The following is a 20,718-nucleotide window of genomic DNA, read 5'->3' on the forward strand; positions in this document are numbered from 1 at the left end:
CAGCATTAACTGAAATAATTAAATGCACTTGAACGAACTGGGCCAAGAGGCAGTGAAGTTGAAGACTTTACAGAAATAGAAGAATGTTTGTGTGATGGGGCTTATTCCACAGTTCAGTCCTTCGTAATTGCTGCTCATTCATCGAAATAAAATAATAATGGCACAATTTGGTGCTAGAAGTGCAGTAACATGGATGGAGTTTGCGAAATACTGTGCAGTTTAGTAATTAATAATGCCATGACTTGTTCCAGATTTTCTCCCACTGTCCTGCAAGGCTTTAGTTGTGGTGCAACGAAAACCCTAAGTTTCCCGACATTTCTGAAGCTTGTACAAGAATTGAAGTTGAAAGAGGTTTCACTGGATGAAAGTCAGGTGAGATCATCCACAGAAATGAAATCCTAACCACTCGGTATCATCGAAGGACTAGTTTGAGTACAAATGCAAAACTGTACAATGCATGAGTTATATGCGTATTTTACGAACCAGTCAACACACCCCCCCCCCGCACGTTATATGCATGTGCGCACGAGACAAGATTATTTCTACATGTTTAAAGAATGAGCACAATTAATAGCAGGTGTGGGAAAGTCGAATAGGCAAATTATAGCCTGTGTGGGAATATTATAGCAGCATTGAAAGAACATGCACAATTTATAGTGGCTGTGAGAAAGACACAATTTAAAGTGAGCGTGGGAATGTTTCAGTGAGTATAAGAATGTGATAGCGGCAGTGAAAGAATGGACACAATTGTTAGCGTGCATGGGAAATTTTCATCTTGGCTATATCTCTTTATACTGATGTTTTGATATTCCTATCAACAAGTGATTCTGGTTAGGGCCCTGCACCTTATCAATGTTAATTGACCAGATCATCCTGAGGGAGGAGATTAACATATCAAGGTCCTCTCATTTGAAACAACCTTTGAATTAAAATCCTGCTTAACTCTGAAGCCTGTCTTCAATCTAATTAATTGATTCCTCTCCAAAGCTTGTCAATGTGTTGCAGCAGGATATCATGTACATAATAGGCAATTGCCAACTTCGTGGGGAGGGTGTTAATTGCAGGAGATTAACTGTGGAAGGTGTAGGTATGTGCTTTGTCTTGTGTCCCATTTAAACGCAAATTGGTTTTGCCATTCAGAATTAATACTACAGCAGCATGGTATACGTGTGTGCACGTTACACGAAAATATATTTACATAATTTTTGATTTGTTCACGCATTACATGCGTGTGCTCATTATATGTGTGAAAACAATGTACTTTGTCAATAAAATCCAATCAAAGGACAATTCATGTGTGATTCAAGAATTGATCTGAGATGTGAGCACCAAAGATTTTCATGCAAATGTATTAATTTTTGAACAACTGCTATGTGAATAATATTTATTCTAAATGGAGTTAATTTAATATTAAATGTTGTATGTTTTAAGTTGGACAAATTGTCCATGTCCTGGTGCTCAGAGGCTTGATGAAGATCCACAGTTAACCATCTCCTGCAGCAAAAAAATAGCTGAACGTGATGACGAAAATAGCTGGGAGTTCAATGTTTCTATGCTCCTGTTCCTAATCTGACATTGTGGTTTGGTTTTTCTCCAGCTTGATTGTGTGGCTGGGAGACTCTCTTCTAATGGAACTGAAGTCAACTTGAACACCTTGCCCAGTGGTGTCCTGCTGTTCAAGTATGTTACATGTCTTTTCAAGTTATGTTGTTGAATAGACTTTTACACAGTTCCCAAAGAGGAACAATAAATGGACAACATAATATATCTGGGAAGTAGGCCCCAGAAATTGTAGTGCATCACATTAGGTGTGCTGCATGACCATAGGCCTGCTGTGACAACAAGACTGAATCAAAGACCAGGGCTTTGGGGAAGAAGGGCTGGATAGTCAGGAAAGATGACACTTCCTGTGCATCCAACACACAAAAATTAAACCTCATGTCAGGAAATGCTAGTTCAATTTTCTCCAAGGCAAAAAGTGAACTGAATTATGTCTCACTTCAAGAATATGTACATTACAACTCCTGTTATCCGGAATACAAAATCAACCGGCCACCTCAACCCACCGGCAATAAAAAAAATTGCAAAAAAATAATTAAGTAAAAAACACAGAAGTGTCAGTTTTGTGCACGTGGCTGTTAGTTTGCCAATCACGTGACAAACAACCTCAAGCGACTGGATAATTAATGTGTGCGGAATCTACCAATCCCCATAGGTGCCGAAATACCAGGGGTTTATGCACATTTTCTATTGAGTGGCAATAAATTGAGAATGGCAAGGAGGTCTATCAAGTGGGACAGGCTGGATTGGAGATTAAAGCCTATGAATTGGCGTTGGGAAATGACTTCATGCCGTCATTATAACCTGTGTGTATTTTCCATTTCACTTTATAGTTATCAATACTTCAGGACTCTATCTACCTGCCGGGAATTCTTCAAATCAGTCGGGAAATCAAATAGAAAGATCTTAAGTAAAGTCTTAGCAAGAGAGCGAGATGTTCTGAAAGATGCCAGGACATGTTTGGTAAGTATTTAGGGTGAACTCGGGATTGATGAAATGGACATCTTGGACGGACTGAATAGTGTGGAAAACCTGAATTCATACAGTCGATCACACAATTTAAATTTCTAATGAATATGTAATTCTGACACTTAAAGTCAGGTGAAGTTTTCAACATTGTTAATCAGTGTGATAAAAGTTGGAGACCCACTGAGCTGAAGCGGTGTTGGGAAATTGAGGTGGAATTCCAAACCAGCTGATATTCTTCCATGTTCTCAATGCACTGACAAATTGTAGCAATGTTCTTGCACGCAATGAGGGTGGTCTTAAAGTAGGAATGATGAACAGAGTTTAATTTGTGCTTGCAGAATTAATGTTGCTCTTTTCATTACAATTCAGGGAGTTACCAACAGCAAGAACCTGACGAAGGAGACCTTGACAGTACTAAGTGGCTTGGTCTGTGAGCTTGATGGATCCACTATCATGGCATCTGATATATCTGTTCTGGATGAATTGAAGAAATGCGTCACATATCGAGATGATCAGAAACGTGCAATTGAATATCGCCTTCAAAGTGGAAGCAGCAAATATGGGTGAGTGTGAACTCTTCACAAATTACAAAATAAAGTGCACCAGAATGTCTGAACTTCATCTCTCATGACATCTAGTATTGCTGGGCACTCTCTTTGGATACCATTTAAATGACATGGAAGCAGCTGCCTTTAAACAACAGCATTCTTATTTCTGAAACCTGTCACCTTTTAACAAACGCCAGGAATCAATGTATGTTCCCCCGTGGCCTCTCTTGTACTCGGAGCATCATTTTCTTGTGTTTTGGAGATGAAATGATCGAGGTTATTTTGCTGAGGTTTCCTGCATCTGCAGCTCTTGATTTCCCTTAATTATTTCCTTTCCTGGAATCGCATATTCCTTGGCAGTCTATACTTTGTACCAGTGGTACATATGCTGAAGTTGGGTGGCTGTACTAAAATGTAAAGAGGGCCTTGCTTCATTTTGCTATCTTTCCTGAAAATTCCAATTGGGAATAATTTTCACAGCGACTTGTCATTTGTGTTTTTTGACTTTGAAAGTTAAATCTTACTCATTAATTTTCACTGTTCCTGTTGAACCTCGGGTATGAAAATGCTTGACTAAAATTGATACTGTTTATTTCAATCCTTTAACTCAGAGAGATTCTTGTTTGTCTGTAGTTTTCCTTCATCGTGGTCATCATCTACAATACGATCCCTCGGATATCTTCCTTTGGCTTTGACTGACACATGGAAGCAAATAAACAAGGTATAGGTTACGTGAATGAAAGTTGATTAAGTAGCTGAATTTGCAGCATTGTGAGCTTTGTTATTTCCCTGGTTCAATTGCCACCTCTGCTCCTTCTTCTCATCTACCACAATAGGACAGTCCCGTTTCCCAACCATCACATTCTTCACACGACCCTGGTTCCGCAACTTTGGCCTGGTCCCATCACCCTGCTCAGCTTCTGACTTAGGCAGCACTCTCCCACTGTACTGGCTGTAGCCTGTTTTGAGCTCAGTATGATTTGGTGAAGCCCAAATTGATACATTCCCAAGTTGCGATAGGAAAATGCTGCACTTCTTTCATCATTTATTGGATTCGTTTTGTTCCAACATGTTTGTCAGTTGAACTTGACATTAGTTTTGGATTTTTGATGGGAGGAATTGATACTGACGTGTTAAGTGGTTCATTAATGGCTAAATGGCTTACGATCCTCTTCCTAGCTTTTCAGGTTACATGTTCAGTTGGAAATTTGATGACAATCTCTACCTTTACTGTTTTACCCCATATAGCCTACCCTTTATGAAGCTCTGCCAAGATTTATCAAGAAAATCAAAAGATCGAGACCTCCTGGGGAAGTCTTGATATTTATTAGTCAGCTCCAATTACGAGGAATATCCAACAATACCGCAAGTATGAAATTAGTTTTAGACTGTGCTAAATAATAAACATTATGGGTTAGACTTGTGTAATGATGCAGTACTGGTTTGATAATGCAGATAGAAGAATCAATAATACTGAGATGGAAGATCAGGTGCTTTGATAATTCAGTTGATTAAATAAATGAGAAATATAAGCATGCTATTGGCTGTAATGGTGACCATGGATTGGCTGCTTCCCCTAAACACTCACTTAGTCCACGAATGACCTTTAGGGAAGGCAATTTGCTGCACTGGCCAACCAGGCCTTCATTTGACACCACCACCATGGATTTGGTTGACTGTCAGCTGCTCCCTGACATACCTTTGCAGTTCACATGTGCACAGTTCACAATTCCTATCGACTTGCCTCTGTAATCCTTCCAGAACTACTAATATGTAATAAAGTGTTCATTCATTCCCTAATATTATCTAACAGTCTCACACCTTTGTGCGCTGTGTACATCCTTTCCACTTCCATTTGCTGATGTTCAACCCCACCCGCATCCCCACCTTTCAGTTCATTTTGTTCCTCCCTGCACCTGTGTACTTCTCCGAGAGAACACTGGTGACAGTCCTGTTGAAGAACAGCCAGTCCAGTTGAAAAGTTGTCTCCTGACCCAGAACCAATTCTAGTGTCCAAAAGATGTCTGCGTTCTCTTCATGCAGCTTTCCTCAAGTTTATCTCGATTTACCCTGCACATCCATTCATTTTTATTCTCACTGGCACATGGCACTGGGAATATTCCTGAAATCATTTTCTCCTTCTTGACTAACTCCAATATCACGGGAATAAACATTCATCATATTGGTCTCGTGCTGCCGTCTACTCATCGATCCCAAAATGATGACAGCAGGAAGTGATGCATATCTCTTAACCTGCCCCTCCTGTCATCTTTCACCCAATGGAACTTTCTCTTGGCAGCCTGTACAGAGGGAGAAATAGCACCAGAGGATATCAGCGACCTTACTCCTGCAATCTATCGTGCGTCCCAGTTGGACCTTTGTTTGAGTGATGCTGTGCTGAAAGACGGTGTTCTCCAGCTGGGATCGCTTGCCTTTGATCCAGCTCAGTTAAAAGTTCTGAAAAAGAAACTTCTTCGTGTAAGTAAACTTTGTAAAAATTCAGTACACAACAGTTCCGGAGAAACTCAGCAGGTCATGCTGCATCTACGGAAAGCAAAAGTCCATTGATGTTTCAGGCCTGAGTCCTTCTCTACAATGTACTGAAAATCAGGCAGATGCCCAAATAAGAGGGTGGGGGCTGGAAGCCGAGTAGGTGTTAATGGATATGGGTTAGAGGGTGAAAAAGATAAAGGAGCTGAGGGGAGGCTGAGAAAGATAGTTTTCTGATTGAAGAAGGAAGGGAAGGGTGTGGCGAGCTGAAGGACTGGAGACAGCGGAGAAGGGAAATCAGGTGAATGGTTTAAGGGGGTGAATAGAAATTCAAGTGCCCCCCCCCCCCCATTTACCTCTTGTCTTGCTGTTGTCAAAACCCCAATTGCCTTTTCCTTTCAATGGATGCACGTGACCTGTTGAGATTCTCCAACTTTTTTTGTACTGCACTAGATACCAACATCTGCAGGCTTCTTATTTATTTCCTTGTATAAATTTTCTCAGGAAATGGAATAATAGTTTTACATTGAGGACACAGGACCTTGGACCAACCAAGTTCATCCCATTCGCCTTTGTTTCGCCCCTATGCCTCTCAATGTTTCTTGTCTCAATGTCCGTGAAGTTGTGCAATGATTCCTATTCTACCAGTTCCTCTAGCAGTATGTTGCATGTATCCACCACCCTCCATGTGACCTCCTGTGTTGGTTAACAGCAAATATCCTGTGTTGACAATATGATGCAGAGAATGGTAATTATTACATTAAAAAAATGTCATCACCTGGGGCAGGAGCATAAGAACTCTGTGCCTGTTTTACATACAGAGTCACAATTATTTTTAATCAAATCCTGAAATGTCAGCTGAGGCCTCTGTTTAAGGTCTAAATCCCAAAGTCAGCTCCTTTGATAACAGATTCACTCTCAATAATCGCAACAGACTGAAGTAATGAAACTGATAACTTTTATTAACTATGGACTGGAACAGCCATCAATCTCATTGACTGATCGAGGTAGAGTCGAATGGAGAGCATGGAAAGGGCTATGGGTAGGATTGGTCTTGGCTGCAGCCAATTGTACCACAATAACGGAGAACTTTCTCAATAAGAAAGGAGGGATTACAAAGTCAATGTCAAATTCTGACTGGGGAGGTGTTGAAAGAATCTCCAACTATTTAAAATTTGTGATCGTAACTTTGAAAAAAGACTGGGTGTATTGTATGCCAGAAGTAAGTTATGAGGAGGACAGGATGGCCTACAAATTGGCAGCAGTTAAGTCAACAGAAAGCTTGGTGATAGAGGGTAAGATGGGGGTTATAAAGTTTTGTATGTTGGTAGCAAGTGTAAAAAAGAATATTATTTATATAGTACTTAATTAATGACTGATGTTTGGAAATGAGTAAAAAATCAGGTAAAATACGTTTTAAATTTAAACAACACAGTAACAGTCCCTTCTGACCCAAGACCCATGCCATTCAAATATAACAATGACCCTCCAGCCCCTGAATGTTTTTGAAGACTGAGGTGACCGGGTGGATATCCATGCACGCACAGTTGGAAAGTGAAAGCTCCTCGCAGAGAGCGTCAGTTTGAAACCTGGATCACTAGTGCTGTAATAGCGCTGTGCTTTCCGTACTTATAGAGGGCTTTTAATACACTACTGTACGGTGCTTTGATATCACCATGTCTAGAAATGGTGCAAAGAAGTTTGGAAATCTTTTTTCTGCTGTCCGGTTCTTTGATGACATCATGTCCAGAGCAGTAGATATATATAAATTTGACCTCTTCATTTAAAGAAGGCAGTGTTTGGAATGTCATTCAAGTGATTCTTCAAATAAAGGAGTTGTGTTGTGAGGACAAGTCGAGTGAAACAGGCCTTGGGTCTCTGGAGGTTAGATGAATGGAACCCTAAAATAGTTAAATGTGGCTTGACAGGGTGGATAGAGGAGGGAATCTAGAATTGGGGCCTGTTTAGGATAAAGGATTGCCCATTTAAATTTGATGTTTTGCATTCTTAATCCTCTCTCAACCTTCGAGTACTGGGCTCTCTGAGTCATTTTGCATGTTCAAAGTTGACGTAGATTTTGGCTAATGGGCTCAACAGTGATTTAGGGATCCGGCAGTTGAAGCCACAGATCAGATCATTCAAGAGCAGTTTGAAGAGCCAGGTAGAGCATGAATAGAGAAAACCTCTTCTAACAAAAGGACTGAGTTTCATGATGTTGTATTTCCCGAAATAGATTTATCCCAAGGGGCTACCAGAAAACCAGATTCAACTGTTGGGCAACATATCCACTGTATTTAATGCAACAGAAGTCAGCAGCTGGAATATCACTCGGGTTGAGACACTTTCTGCATTGATGAAGCAACAGCTGGACAACATAACGGTACTGACACCAAGAAAATCTAAATGCAAGCAGTTTGCTATCTGCAGGGAGATTGTGATGTAATCTGGAATTTGCTTTGCAAAACGTGATTATACATGGAATGTTGTTACTTGAAGTGATTTGTAATCTGCTTCGCCCAATGAGGTAGAGAAGTGCCCTAAATGGTGCAGAGAAAACTAGACATGGGGTGCAATGGATGGGAGTAAGAAGACAAGAAAAGATCACCATTTGACAATGAATAATCATCTTCTCTTCAAATATCTTTCAACAGGTGATGGTCATTATTACACAATTTCTGCAGTCAGGCGGTAAACTCGAAGCAGTTTCTTTGAAAGGCATTGGTGGAGCCAATTTGTGCACTTTGAATCAAGAACAGCTGAAGACAATTTCCAACTTGACGTAAGGATATATCTTTCAATGACCAGTTTTCCGTTAAAACCATCTGATTTCCTGAGTTACGAAGTATCACTCAGTCCAAGTGATTATGCAGCAATGACGAGACATTTTGTATTCCAACTTTACATTTCACAGTTCGTTCTCTAAGGAATTTTCTTGAGACATAAACTGACAACTGGGAAATTATAAGCATCGGTATGACCTCCAGCTTATTGATGTTTGCCATTTTCTGGCAGTGTTTTAATTTAATATGGGTGAGGCCCAATGCAAACAAGAGGAAGAACAACTCACATTCAGCCTGGGCAGTCAGCAGCCCAAATGTTCGAACGCAGAATTTCTTAATTTCAGGTAGTCAGTCCCCTTTCTTCTCCAGGACCATTTCTACTCTTCCCCCTCTCCCCTTCACTTTCCATCCTTATTTTTGTCCTATTTCCCGCTCAACCTCACCTGGCTCCTGCCTATTCTGATTTCCCCCTCCTCTTTGGTTCTGTCTGCTTCCACCTCCTCCTCACTGGCTTCTTCCACTCTTTTCCCACCATCCTCTTTGGTTCTGCCCAGTCTCTCTTTACACCACCATTTCTCCTAATTACCCTCTCCACTCTGTACGACTCGTTCTCCTCCACTTGAACCCTTTGGTTTTCTTGCCTCTTCCCTTTTACTGGCCTCTGCCAACCGACTGCTACTGTCTGTCATGGTTCACCTCACCAATCCCACATGGGCCCCTGTCCTACCCTTCACACCTTCACCTCTTAAACTAAATACTCCACGTCTCCAGTCTTGACCATCCCTTTTCTCCTGGTGACACTGCTCCACTGATGAAATGCTCCAGCCAATCAAATTTAGCTTCAAATTCCAGCATCTGCAGTTTCAAGTGTGTCGAAAGTTATTCCAGTTTTCTCCAATATGTCGAGGAAGGATTTCTTACAGCTGGAGTCATAATGATAATTTAATTATTGAGAGTTTTTGTTTTCCTCAATATCTTTGCATTGGGACATCTTCTTCCAGGAACCAGTTTTTCTTGTGAACCTTGATGCTGGGTGTGCAGCCATTCACTCAGATGATGGGTGGAGCCACTCAGACCTGTCAAGGTGAAAATGCAATGTTTACATTTCAGCTTTTGATCTGGTCTTATCAATAGTATGAATTATGCTCCCAGACACAGTTAACAGATTGGGTAAATTTCTTGAGCTGCAGGTGTTACAGAGTTCTGTGTTGTGTATTGGGCTATGTGTTGTGTGATTTTGTGTTAAAAAGTGACAGTTTGCCTTAAAGAGCCAAGGTAAAGGTAGACTGCTGAGAGAGTGGGAAACGGACTGAGCATGTGCAGAAAATGATGTAAAAATTTCTGGACTTGGAAGATTATCCACCACTAGGGGTGCTGTGGAGTGGAAGGAGGCCCAGAGCATGAGTCATGGACTGGAGGACAGTTTAGAATGTTGAGATTTGAAAAAGCATGAACATTCCGAAGGCAGCCAGAAGGATCCAGACCAAGCCAGTGTTTCCTCTCCCTGCAGCAGCACAAGATAATTGAATTTTGTGCTTTCTCTCTCTCTCTCTCTCTCTCTCTCTCTCTCTCTCTCCCTCCCTCCCTCCCTCCCCCTCTCTCTCTCTAAGATCTTTTGGCTTCATTTTACCAAACAAGCTGAATTTTGTTTTGGCTGGGGAATTTATTAGTTTCACACTGTTATAGAAATTTGCATAGTAACCAGTGGGCATTGTTATATAATTGGGGTTTGGAATCAAAGTTTGAAGGTGAATTTTTTGTTAATAAAGTAATTGTTCATCTTGACCCCCGTGTGATATGCCTTCTTTGTGGTTGCTGCTTTGATCTTGTAACACAAGGTACTCATTCTGGTCCCTCGACCTGATGGAATTGCAGAGACACTGGTTAAGATTTATTTGTCACTTTTTTCCTCAGGGATGCCGGAGCTCTGGATCTTTCTATGTGTACACGGGAAAAGCAGCGTTTGCTTTATGCTTTGGCTTTCACTGCTCTCATTTCTCAACGAAACAGCCCAATTGCCTACTTTCATCTGATAAAGTCATATGTTGGTAGGTTAATTTTTTTTTAAATTGGCCGATTGTCTGAATTCATCACAACTTCCTTTGTGCATTGGTTTTTGAACTAAACTGTTGAAACTGCCACAATCATATTTGGAATGTGCCAAGTGAGGAATTTGTCAATTGTCAGTGTTAAGATACAATGAAGTTGTAAGATGATGAAATCTTAAGAACCAAGTTGTGAAGCATCCAGAGTTAACTCTGGATGTTTAACTCTGTTTAATACAGTCCACCACTATTGAAGCAGAACTCCTGTCTGAACATGAAACTGAATAGGGCTCAAGCCTTATCAATTGTCCAACAATTGACGGGAACCCAAATCAGTAAAGGTATAAACAGAGGCTCAAATAACTCAGTGATTAGAGCACTGATATTGTAAACCAGGGTTTGCAAGTTCGCTCCTCGCTGAGGCCTTTTTTCTATGAGTGGCGCTGGATATAGTGGCGACAAGGTTGAAGAATCTCACGTGTGTTATATTCTAAGTGTAGTATTACGTATTGAAAAGGTTAACTTTACCTTAACGTGACCTTAAATGTCCCTGTCCCAATAATGCATCCGTATGACTAATACTCCAAATTCAGTGGATAAAATAGATGCGCTCTTGCATTCGAACAAATATGGGAGCCTTACATTAAATACAATAGCGAAAACCTACCGGGAACAAACATTACCTGAGTTGATGGAAGGAGAAGGAAAGAAAAGAATGGACTCAGTAGAATTTCTGGTGTATTTTTGTTGAATGACAACATTGTCTGACTGGCTTAATGCAACCTAGATTGTATACCTAAAATGGATGAGAGTGGGTGTGGGAGGGTGGCTTGGGAGGAGGGAGGGGGGGGGAGAAAAAGTCACTGTATATGTGTGAAAAAGTGTATATCATGGCTAATGTGATTTATGGTGTGAAAAATAAAAAATTTAAAAAAAAAGGAGATCAGATCCTTTTCGATCACAGGGAACCCGAAGAATCCCAGTGCAAAACCCATCCAGCAAGCATAGGATGTGAGGGGCATGGTTTAAATTTCTTCGGCAGGTCTCAGATAATTTTGAATATGGAATAGACCAACAGATGGTTGGCCTTTCATGTCATAAACAGGGTACCCTAAAAATACACCCCCTTTTTTTTGTCCCTGTGTATGCTTCCTTCACCTTCAGTAATATTTGGTTTTTGCCTTTACTCAGCCCTCCACATAAAATTAGAAAATATCTCTCTTTTCTTCAGGTGGTGCCCAAACTGAGGATCTGAAGTATCTGGCAAATAACAAGGTCAATATGGACTTTTCAACCTTCAGACGATTGGATCCTGAAGAAGTAAAGGTACGTAGAGACCAAATGTTGCATTATTTCATTAACATTGTCATGGTTACAATTTTCTTAACTTCCTATTTCAATCTCACCTCAGTAAATACCCTCTCTGAGTCTTCAATAATGTTCTTGATTGAGCTGTTGAATTAGATCATGGCTGGTCTTTGGCTACTTTCTTGTGCTAACTCTTGACCTATTGATCTCTGCTTCAAATATGTTCAGTGGTGACTCCTACATAACCATCAAAGGGCAGCAAATTCCAAATATTCACTGCTCTGGAGGTGAAAAACCATCTTCTCTTATTTTTAGTATCAGTATCCACTTATATAAAGAAAAACCTTGCACTGATCCTTTCTAAACCTCTTTGCCATTTCCTTGAACCTAAGCCTATTTGTCTTGAAAGTTTTGTATAGTGTAACTCAAAGGTTCAAAGTTCCCTTTGTGGTAAATATGCATGATGTACGGCATCTTGATTTTGTCTGCATAAGCCAAATAAAATAGTGTCCATGAGCTTTGCCCTGCGTCCCTGACAATAAGCGGCAAAGGAGAGTCTCTTCAGAGACACTGAGTGTCAGTGGATTCACCTCCGGTGCTTCTGCAATCTCACAGACTTCTGTCCAAGCAATTCAAATCCAAATCTACAAGACAATCAGGAACTTTCCTGCAGCCGGGGCCCTTCGGGGGCTCTTCCTGGCATCAGCACTCTCCCGAATCCAGGTTCTAATGCCTGGCTCTTTGGAACCTGTCCCCAGCAGCCTGCAACTTGTGTGGATCCTTTGACCGCAAGCCACCAGCAGCCCACAGCCTGTGTGGATCTTTTGACCGCAAGTCACCTGCAGCCCACAGCCTGTGTGGGTCCTAGAGCCACTGAGCCCCTCGCTGATCCCCAGCCATGGCCACCTTTCTGTAGGGTAATCTCCAGTGCTTCTCTCTTTCAACAGGAAATTTTCTCACCATTTCTGGTGCCCAGTGTGAGCCATTATCAAGTGCCCCAAATATTGCATCCTGAAAGCTTATCCCATTTTTAAAAAATCTCTATCCATTTATCCGTTGAAATGAAATTCAAGATAAGGTACAAAATATTTTGTTGCAGTCGTCATTCATTAAATGTCTGTCTGTTTATTTATTTATTTTCAGAAACTGAGTGCTGATAATCTGATCAATTTGCTTGGATTTCACCTTCATGCTTTGCAAAGTGGAGCGAATGAAACTGTAGTAAGGGTTTGGGTGGCCTCAAACAGTGAGGCTGATGTGAAGAAACTTGGCCTGACAGGAGGTATTCCAAATAATACATCAGGTAATTTCTTGCCAAAGTGTTCACTATCAGTCAAATTTTGTCTTCAAATCCTGCAATATAATCTCCAGATGATAACTCCTGGTTCTGTAGTTTTGTCTCTGCTGCTACTTTGTGGGCATTGCACAATTTGATGTTGGATAAAAAATTGGTGCCTTTATCCTCAGCGTGGTAATGGATGCTTTAACAGGTTAAATTCCACAAATGTAGAGAATCGTTCAGGTCAAAATTCAGTTGCGAAGAGTTGTTCTGTGGCACCAGGCGATCTAATCAAAACAAATGTTGATTCCAATATTGACTTAAGTCATCAAGATGATTTGATTAAGTTTAATGACATGCCAGCTCGAGCATCTTCTGACATTGTTGCGCTTCACTTTTCTCTACAGAACCCGACATTGACAACAAAGTAAGAACATCTCACGACTTTATATCTTCCAAATGTCTTGCTTGGCCTCTCTGTTTTTACAGAAAGTTTAATTTTTGTAAATCTTATCTAGATTGCCGATATATTTTTAAATGTTGTAGATTTAGGAAAAGTAATTGATTGAATAATTACTCTTTACTTGCAACACCATTGTGTGTTAATTTAAGACGATTCAGGGTTAAAGATCTTATTGTTTCTATTCCTTAGCCTATTAACACCACAGTTAATGGTAAGTGCACTTTCTACATTATTTTTGAACATAACCAATTCTAGTATTGTAATTCCAATGTAATAAGTTTTTCATTTTAATTCCTCATGCAGAAACTATGTTGTGTCGAGCAATAGACAGGTAAGAATCCAAAACATCTGTTCTGTGTAGTTTCCCTGATTCTGTCAACGCTTCAGTGAACGATATCTCATACTCAAAATATTTTGTTGTACATTATTTAGCAATATTGAAAACTTAAATCACATTTTATTAACCTCAAATCATGAGATGTAAATGGTCGGAAAGAAACTGTTTGACCATTTGTTACTCACAGTGACATCTTTCCTAACAGTAGATGACTTTTTCTCCCTGTAGTTCGGCTTTGAAGACTTTCCTGCTCAATATTAGTGTGAGTCAGCTCTGCTTCTTCAACATTACTGACTATGCCTGTGCTGAGGTAAGTTCTCGTCAGTCAGACTTTCACACAAAACAGAAATTGTAGGCATTTGTGTGTTATGACATCATCTTAACAGCTGTAATCAATACTTTTTGCACAGATTATTCAAAGAAATGAGTCAAGATGTAAGGCTGCACACTTTAGAAGGTGAAGCAGAAAATTGCTGGGAGCAATCTGGGGAATTAGGAAATCACTGATCTTTCAGGACGAGTCTCTGCATCAGGTGCTGATGCAGGGAATTGATCCAAAATGTTGACACATCCTTTCCTCCATGGATGCTGCAGTTTCTCCAGCTGATTTTTGTTTTAAAAGGCTAAAAGAAATGAGACACTTGCAAATATTTACATCAGAATGTTGGAATGCTTGAAGCTAATAAATGTCTTTTGAAATGATTTCTTTTCAGACTGATCTACTCGCCTCCAGATTAAGCAGTGATAACCTGGTCGAATTGTTTAATTGTTTCACTGGTCCTAACGCTTTGAACAGGTCAGATGAAAGTGCACTGACCATTTTTGTTCGAAAACTTAACAGAACCACCCTGACCGAGGCCCTCGACAAATTCAACAACCAGGTAACTGCTTAGTTTTTGACACACTTTCTATGGAAAACATAGTTTGCCCATCTGTGCTTCACATAATTTTATTTCACCTTTCAGCCTCTTTTATTCCTGTAAAAACAGAGCTAACCGATCCAGATAACTCCAACCTTTAAATCCACGCGACATCTTTGTGAATCTCTTTTGCATCGTCTCTAACTTAATCTTATCCTACTTTTCATGTTGTGACCAGAACAGACAAAATAACTTACAGATATTTTCTACAGTTGCAGCATAATGTCCCAACATTTAGCGCCTGAATCAATGAAGACAAGCGTGCCTTGAACCTTTCCACATCACCTTGTCTCCCTGTGTTTCCACTTTCAGGGAACAATGTACTTGTATGGCAAAGTGCCTCTAACATCAATGCCCTGGACCATGCCATTCACTCTGAATGTCCTACCCTGGTTTAACTTCCCAACATCCATCACTTCACACTTTGTATTGACATCAAGAACAAAATTGGTCAGGAAATAAATTAACTAACCATCCAAATGAGAGATTTTTTTTGTTGCCTTGAATAGTGCAGAAAAAGTACCCACTAAATGATTGCCTTTTGTTTGGCAGGAACTAAAATAAGGGAAAAATAATCTTTAATAACTTTACAACACCCCATCCCCAGGCACATTTCAGCCAACAATGTATTCTTGAACCAATATGAGAATTTGTTTTGGAATGGATCTCCAGGACGATGCTGTACCCTTGGCATTCACTCATCACAAAATATTAGCCATCGTGCAATGTACTGGCTGAATATGGCTTTGTTTCTTACACTTGCATGTTTCCACTGAAGACATAAACAGTAACAGGTGTAGCCTATTGATTTTACTTCACAATTTCATTTTATACAATTTACTGAGTTCTCTTATAAAAGGAAGGATCACGTTTGAGATCTGCGGTGACTAAACGCTCTTTGTTTGCTGAGTTTATACACAATACTTTTTTATTTCAGTTTCCAAACCGATCATCAGTTCCCCTGATGACAAAAGTCACGTTTATGAATGCACTTTGGGAGACTGTGAAGACCTTTGAAAATTTAACGAGCGTCACCTTCCTAAGAAAGTGGTTCCAGGAGCGATTCAGACCATTCATTGCTGGCATTTCCCAGTTTGTGCTGAAACCTTTGCAGACAAGGAACATTACTTGTGATGGTTACCAGGCAATGTAAGTGAAGGACTCTCTTTCAGAATAATCCTCTTCTACAATTTGAATTGGAAAGGCAGCATCAAAAAATAGATGCATAAAACAAAGTCAGGAAGGAAACTGGAGAGAAAGTTCAGATTTGATGCTATATCACAGGGGCATCACTGTTGATGGTGGATTTATCTTTGTGAACCATTCATCAAAATGGGAGAAAAGTTTAGATCAATTTTGTGTCTTGTACACAGGAGCTGATTGCAAGGCATGTTGAATGAAGATTTTCTCACTTGTTCTCCAGCAGATGAAACTATACCATTGATTAGAAGTCAGATGAATAATTGTGTTACTATTTATCTACTTAGTGTAAAAGGTCTGAGTAATGGATTCAGAGAGATGCAGCAGAAGACCAGAGAGATTGTGCTCAACGTATGGATCCTTAATTACCTCGACACCACAGGTAAGCTACAAAGGTTTTAAGGGGAAAAAATACTGAAATGAGAGCCACAGAAGTTCTTGAGTAATGTTTTAACGTTTTGAACTCAGAATAATTTGCATTGAAAGTTAAAAGTTCTAGTGTAACATTTTAATGTTTTGAACTCAGAATAATTTGCATTGAAAGTTAAAAGTTTTAGTGTAACATTTCAATGTTTTGAACTCAGAATAATTTGCAGTGTAATTTAAAAGGCTGTGAAATTCAATCATGCAACCTTAAAACATTGAAAACATCTTCTGATCTCAGTAGTCCTGGATAAAAACAATTTGATGCTGTGAACTATTCCTGGTAAATGCCATTGATGGCTAATCTGCTTACCTCTAGGTTCTGGTTGCATCAGGAATACGAATGGGTCCAGAGATTGGCTTTTGAAGAACTGGGGAATGTTCAGTGCCCTTGTTCAGATAGACATGTTAACCAGGAGGAATCCAGACTTCAACCCAGTAAGTTATAGAATTGGTCAAGGCCTTCAAAAATGGTGAAAATGCAATATTTCTGACCAGAGTTTAATGTAGCAAGATAAAATGTGTTGCTCTGTCCTGGAATGTAGAGAAAAATTAAATATAAATACCCTAGTATTTTTATACCTTTTATGTTGGTGTTTGATTCATTGGCTTCAATCAAAACCCCAAGTTTAAATACATTTTACACAATTTTGTTATGACGTTTCTTTGTTTTAAAGGATTGAATGTTGATTTATAAAACATATACCAATCAATTGTCAATTTTAGTGTTTTGTTGTAAACCTGTGATTCATTTATTTTTTGTAGTCTGAAAATTGACTTTGAATGGGAGAAACAATTACATATGGATACTGCTTGTGCTATAAGAACTGTCTCTGTTATGCTAACTAAACTGCTCCAGATAGCACCATGTAACCATATAAAAATTACAGCACAGAAACAGGCCAGTTCATGCCGAACACCTTCTCCCACCTAGTTCCATTGGCCCACACCAGGCCCATAACCCTCCATACCGCTCTCTTCCATATACCTATCCAACTTTTCCTTAAATATTAAAATCGAACCCGCATCTACCACTTCAGCTGGAAGCTCATTCCACACTCCCACCACCTTCTGAGTGAAACTCTTATCAAATCATCCTTAATCTTCTACACTCCAGGGAATAAAGTCCCAGCCTACTCAACCTTCCCCTGTAACTCAAACTCTGAAATCCAGGAAGCATTCTTGTAAATTTCCTCTGCACTCTCTCGGTTCTGTTTAAACCCTTCCTATCATTTGGCGACCAAAACTGCACACAAAGTTCCAAATTTGGCCTCATTGATTTGTTTGCAGTGAACTTTGATCCAAAATGAATTTTATACCTCATTGGTTTTGATTCTTGCAATTAGTAACAACTGGTTCCAAAAGGGTAGAAGATAACATGAAATGTAAATAAGTACAGAACAGTCTGTATTTGCAACTCTGTGAGTATTGATCATAGCAGAAGGTGAAGTCATAATATTGTTTTGACAGCTGGATGCAGCGGAATTATTGACACCTTCCCAACTGGCCGATTTTGCTGGTCAGAACGGAACACTGCGAAACGCTGAGGATGTTCGGAAACTTTTCAACAGCATCACCACTGACACCGTGGTCCAGTTCATCGAAAGGTTCAACACAGCTAGACGTGAGGTAGGACACCGCTTCACTTCACATTAGGCTGACCTTAAATTCATCACGAGTACCAAGTACGTCAGAGAAACTTCAGTAATCTTGAGTCTACTAGGTTGAGAATTATTTCCTTTCTTTCGATAAAATTAAAGATCTTCAAGGGTGTTCAGAAAATTCTCAATGTAGAGTACGTGGGATTTTCTGCACCATATATGTTTGCTGCAAAGTAGGCTGGTTTGAAATTTGTTTTCATTGGTACTCTTGTTATTGAGTTGAAGCCACCACTCCCCTTTTTCACTCAACCACAATTACTCAGCCCTGGAACTTTTTTTTTCAGAACAATGTATCTTTCACTCCTGATGTCAGAGCAACATTACTGCAAGAAATTCTGAACCGCACACAGCCAATTCTTTCAAAGGCCAATAACACTGAACTTCAAGTTTGGTTTGACAGAAGGTTGCAAGATTTACTTCCAGGACTAACAGAAAGCACATTGCCCTTAATCTTTGTTACCGAGAACTGTGAAGGGCTTCAAATCATGTAAGTTTTGGGTAGCTAGGAAATTATCAAATGGAACACCACAGCATTTTGTTGCACGGAAGAGTATCTGAAATGAAAGACTTTGGTCTTTTCCCTGCAATGTCTGGTCCTGGTTGCTTCCTGTTTGAAACAGCTGGATTCTCTCCTGGGAAATCTCCACAAAATTTTGCACTCAGAGTCAAAGGCTGCCTTGAAGCCTGTGCTCCATTGCAATTGAATTGTTGCTGCTGGCAATGGAAACATGAAGGTCTCAAATCACTGCAGCAGTTGGGAAGGGTGCAGATGTCATGTAGCATTTACATGACAAGATACTGGGGTTGAAGAGTTGAAAGCCAAATTGCACCAGGTTTATGAATGTACGGAGGTTTGGAGTTTTTATATTTATGGGCGGAAGATTTCCGTGCTAGGAATGGAAATATTCAGGGAAATTAGCCAGTTGTGGCTAATTTCCTTTAGCGTTCTATTAAGAAAAATATCTTTTTTTTTGTGAACATTGCAGTACTGTATCAATTTATTTTTCTGTAGAATTTCAGCACTGAGCACAGTCAAAGAACAGCTAAACAGGAGTGTTCAGGAAGATGCATATGAAGCCATATTGGTTAACTCGAAAGGTATGAACATTGTTTGTGTTCCTGGTAGTTTGAATTAGGGTGTTTTTTTCCCCATGTTCGAACTCTCTAACAGTGCTCTCAATCCTCACTATCAGTGTACTGAAATCATTGACCTTGGGTGTTTATTCTTCGCGGCACTCCTCAGAGCCAGTGGGTTAAATTTCATCACACAAGTCATATTTCTAAAAGGCTCTGCAGCCACTAAAGCTTCTAAAATGATGGGCAGGAAATGTGACTTCCAGCTGCAAGTTTGCAATCCACCATATTGGACAAACAGGAAGCAAGGCTTATCCACAACTGCAACAAGGCTTTGAATCTTGTGCTGTCTATAAGGAGTTTGTTTGTTCTCCCAGTGAATATCCCCCAGAAACGTGGATTTCTTTTAACTGGTGCAATTAGATGACACGGGATCATGGGCTGGAAGAGCCTATTTCCATGTTGTATCTCTAAATTAGAAATTAAATCAGGGAATTAGCACTTGTTTCAGAGCTATGTAGCAACAGCTGTAGACCTGCTGGACAAATCTGACCAAACACTCCAAACACCTGTCTTCACATTTGGGTGTTCCAGTACCAGCCACTCCTCCTATTATTCCTGACCTACAATCTCCTAGTTGTGTCTGCCGACTGATTAACTTGTTCAGGGCTTGTTATCGAGATCAGTGAGGGTCTCAACGTCTACTCCCCCCAGCCCAGCCAACTTAATCTGCGAGCTTGATAAAATGTTGTTATAGAGGCACCTTGTGCTAAACTGGTATGGGACTTCCCTTTAATAGGCCTCTTTAGATTTGGAAGTTGTAGCCTTGCGAATTTGAATGGGAGAGTCTCTTGCTTAATTGACGTTTGAGTTGATTATGATAGTTAATATCTCCACTAAGTGACTAGGATTATGGAAATGGAATATTTACTGTTTTTCAGCATTTCCTCTTCAGTGTTATGAAAACAACAGTTTTATTGAATACCTGAAGAGCTATTTCCAAAATTACTTCAACTTTCTCACTCTGAAGGATGCAGTTTCCCTGATTCCACCTCGTCGGGAAACCGAGGTAAAAAGAAAATAAAAAATTATTTTGGTAAAAGCTCTTTCTGATATATTTTGTGTATTATATTCGTACTCAAATAGCTGAGCTTGCACTGTAAGTTTCTTGGGGCTTGGGTATGAGTTCACCCAGGTGCCCTACATCTCGTTTTTTTGTTTATGCGCGTGTCCAACACTGGGGCTATAATTATGCCTTCATTTTCACTGGCTTTTGCACGATCACTTTTTTTCACGTGCTGCAGTGCTATTCACTGGGGTGGAATTTCACAGCTACAGCTAAGGTAAGCTCTGTCTCTCGCAGCAACCTCTCTCTCACTTTCTTATCAATAATCCCTAACACAATTTCATCAGGGGTCATTGAATCTTGCAGCGGTCTGGTTACACGTTCTTGCTTTTAATTTGCAGTCCATTCATATTAAAAGAAGGTATTAAAGGTCTGCTGCTCTTGTCTGATTCTCACTCTGAACCCTCTTGGTGTTTGCACCACTCCAGGTGCCATGTGATGTTTATTTTTTTGTCATAAAGAAACTTGGGTTCTTTTACAACTATACTTTATTAGCTATTGTACTCATGACCTTGTGGGGGGATGCATTATGAAT

At 40.0% G+C, this 20,718-nt stretch overlaps 1 protein-coding gene across 1 annotated transcript in view; it reads left to right on the forward strand.

Moving 5' to 3' along the window:
* The window catches only part of LOC138746975 (uncharacterized), a 199,015-nt gene that overhangs the window by 20,799 nt on the left and 157,498 nt on the right, over positions 1–20,718 (forward strand). Inside the window, exons 27-50 of the mRNA XM_069905734.1 lie at positions 252–372; positions 1,598–1,680; positions 2,394–2,523; positions 2,899–3,092; positions 3,711–3,798; positions 4,326–4,446; positions 5,377–5,555; positions 7,801–7,947; positions 8,219–8,346; positions 10,262–10,395; positions 11,624–11,718; positions 12,844–13,003; positions 13,387–13,406; positions 13,632–13,653; positions 13,746–13,773; positions 14,008–14,089; positions 14,493–14,660; positions 15,637–15,848; positions 16,187–16,281; positions 16,642–16,760; positions 17,793–17,951; positions 18,268–18,470; positions 18,996–19,081; positions 19,999–20,126. Coding sequence (XP_069761835.1) covers positions 252–372; positions 1,598–1,680; positions 2,394–2,523; positions 2,899–3,092; positions 3,711–3,798; positions 4,326–4,446; positions 5,377–5,555; positions 7,801–7,947; positions 8,219–8,346; positions 10,262–10,395; positions 11,624–11,718; positions 12,844–13,003; positions 13,387–13,406; positions 13,632–13,653; positions 13,746–13,773; positions 14,008–14,089; positions 14,493–14,660; positions 15,637–15,848; positions 16,187–16,281; positions 16,642–16,760; positions 17,793–17,951; positions 18,268–18,470; positions 18,996–19,081; positions 19,999–20,126 — 2,902 coding nt within the window. The remainder of the gene's footprint in view (positions 1–251; positions 373–1,597; positions 1,681–2,393; positions 2,524–2,898; positions 3,093–3,710; positions 3,799–4,325; positions 4,447–5,376; positions 5,556–7,800; positions 7,948–8,218; positions 8,347–10,261; positions 10,396–11,623; positions 11,719–12,843; positions 13,004–13,386; positions 13,407–13,631; positions 13,654–13,745; positions 13,774–14,007; positions 14,090–14,492; positions 14,661–15,636; positions 15,849–16,186; positions 16,282–16,641; positions 16,761–17,792; positions 17,952–18,267; positions 18,471–18,995; positions 19,082–19,998; positions 20,127–20,718) is intronic.

Source organism: Narcine bancroftii, chromosome 12 (assembly GCF_036971445.1).
Source record: "Narcine bancroftii isolate sNarBan1 chromosome 12, sNarBan1.hap1, whole genome shotgun sequence".
Lineage (NCBI taxonomy): Eukaryota > Metazoa > Chordata > Chondrichthyes > Torpediniformes > Narcinidae > Narcine > Narcine bancroftii.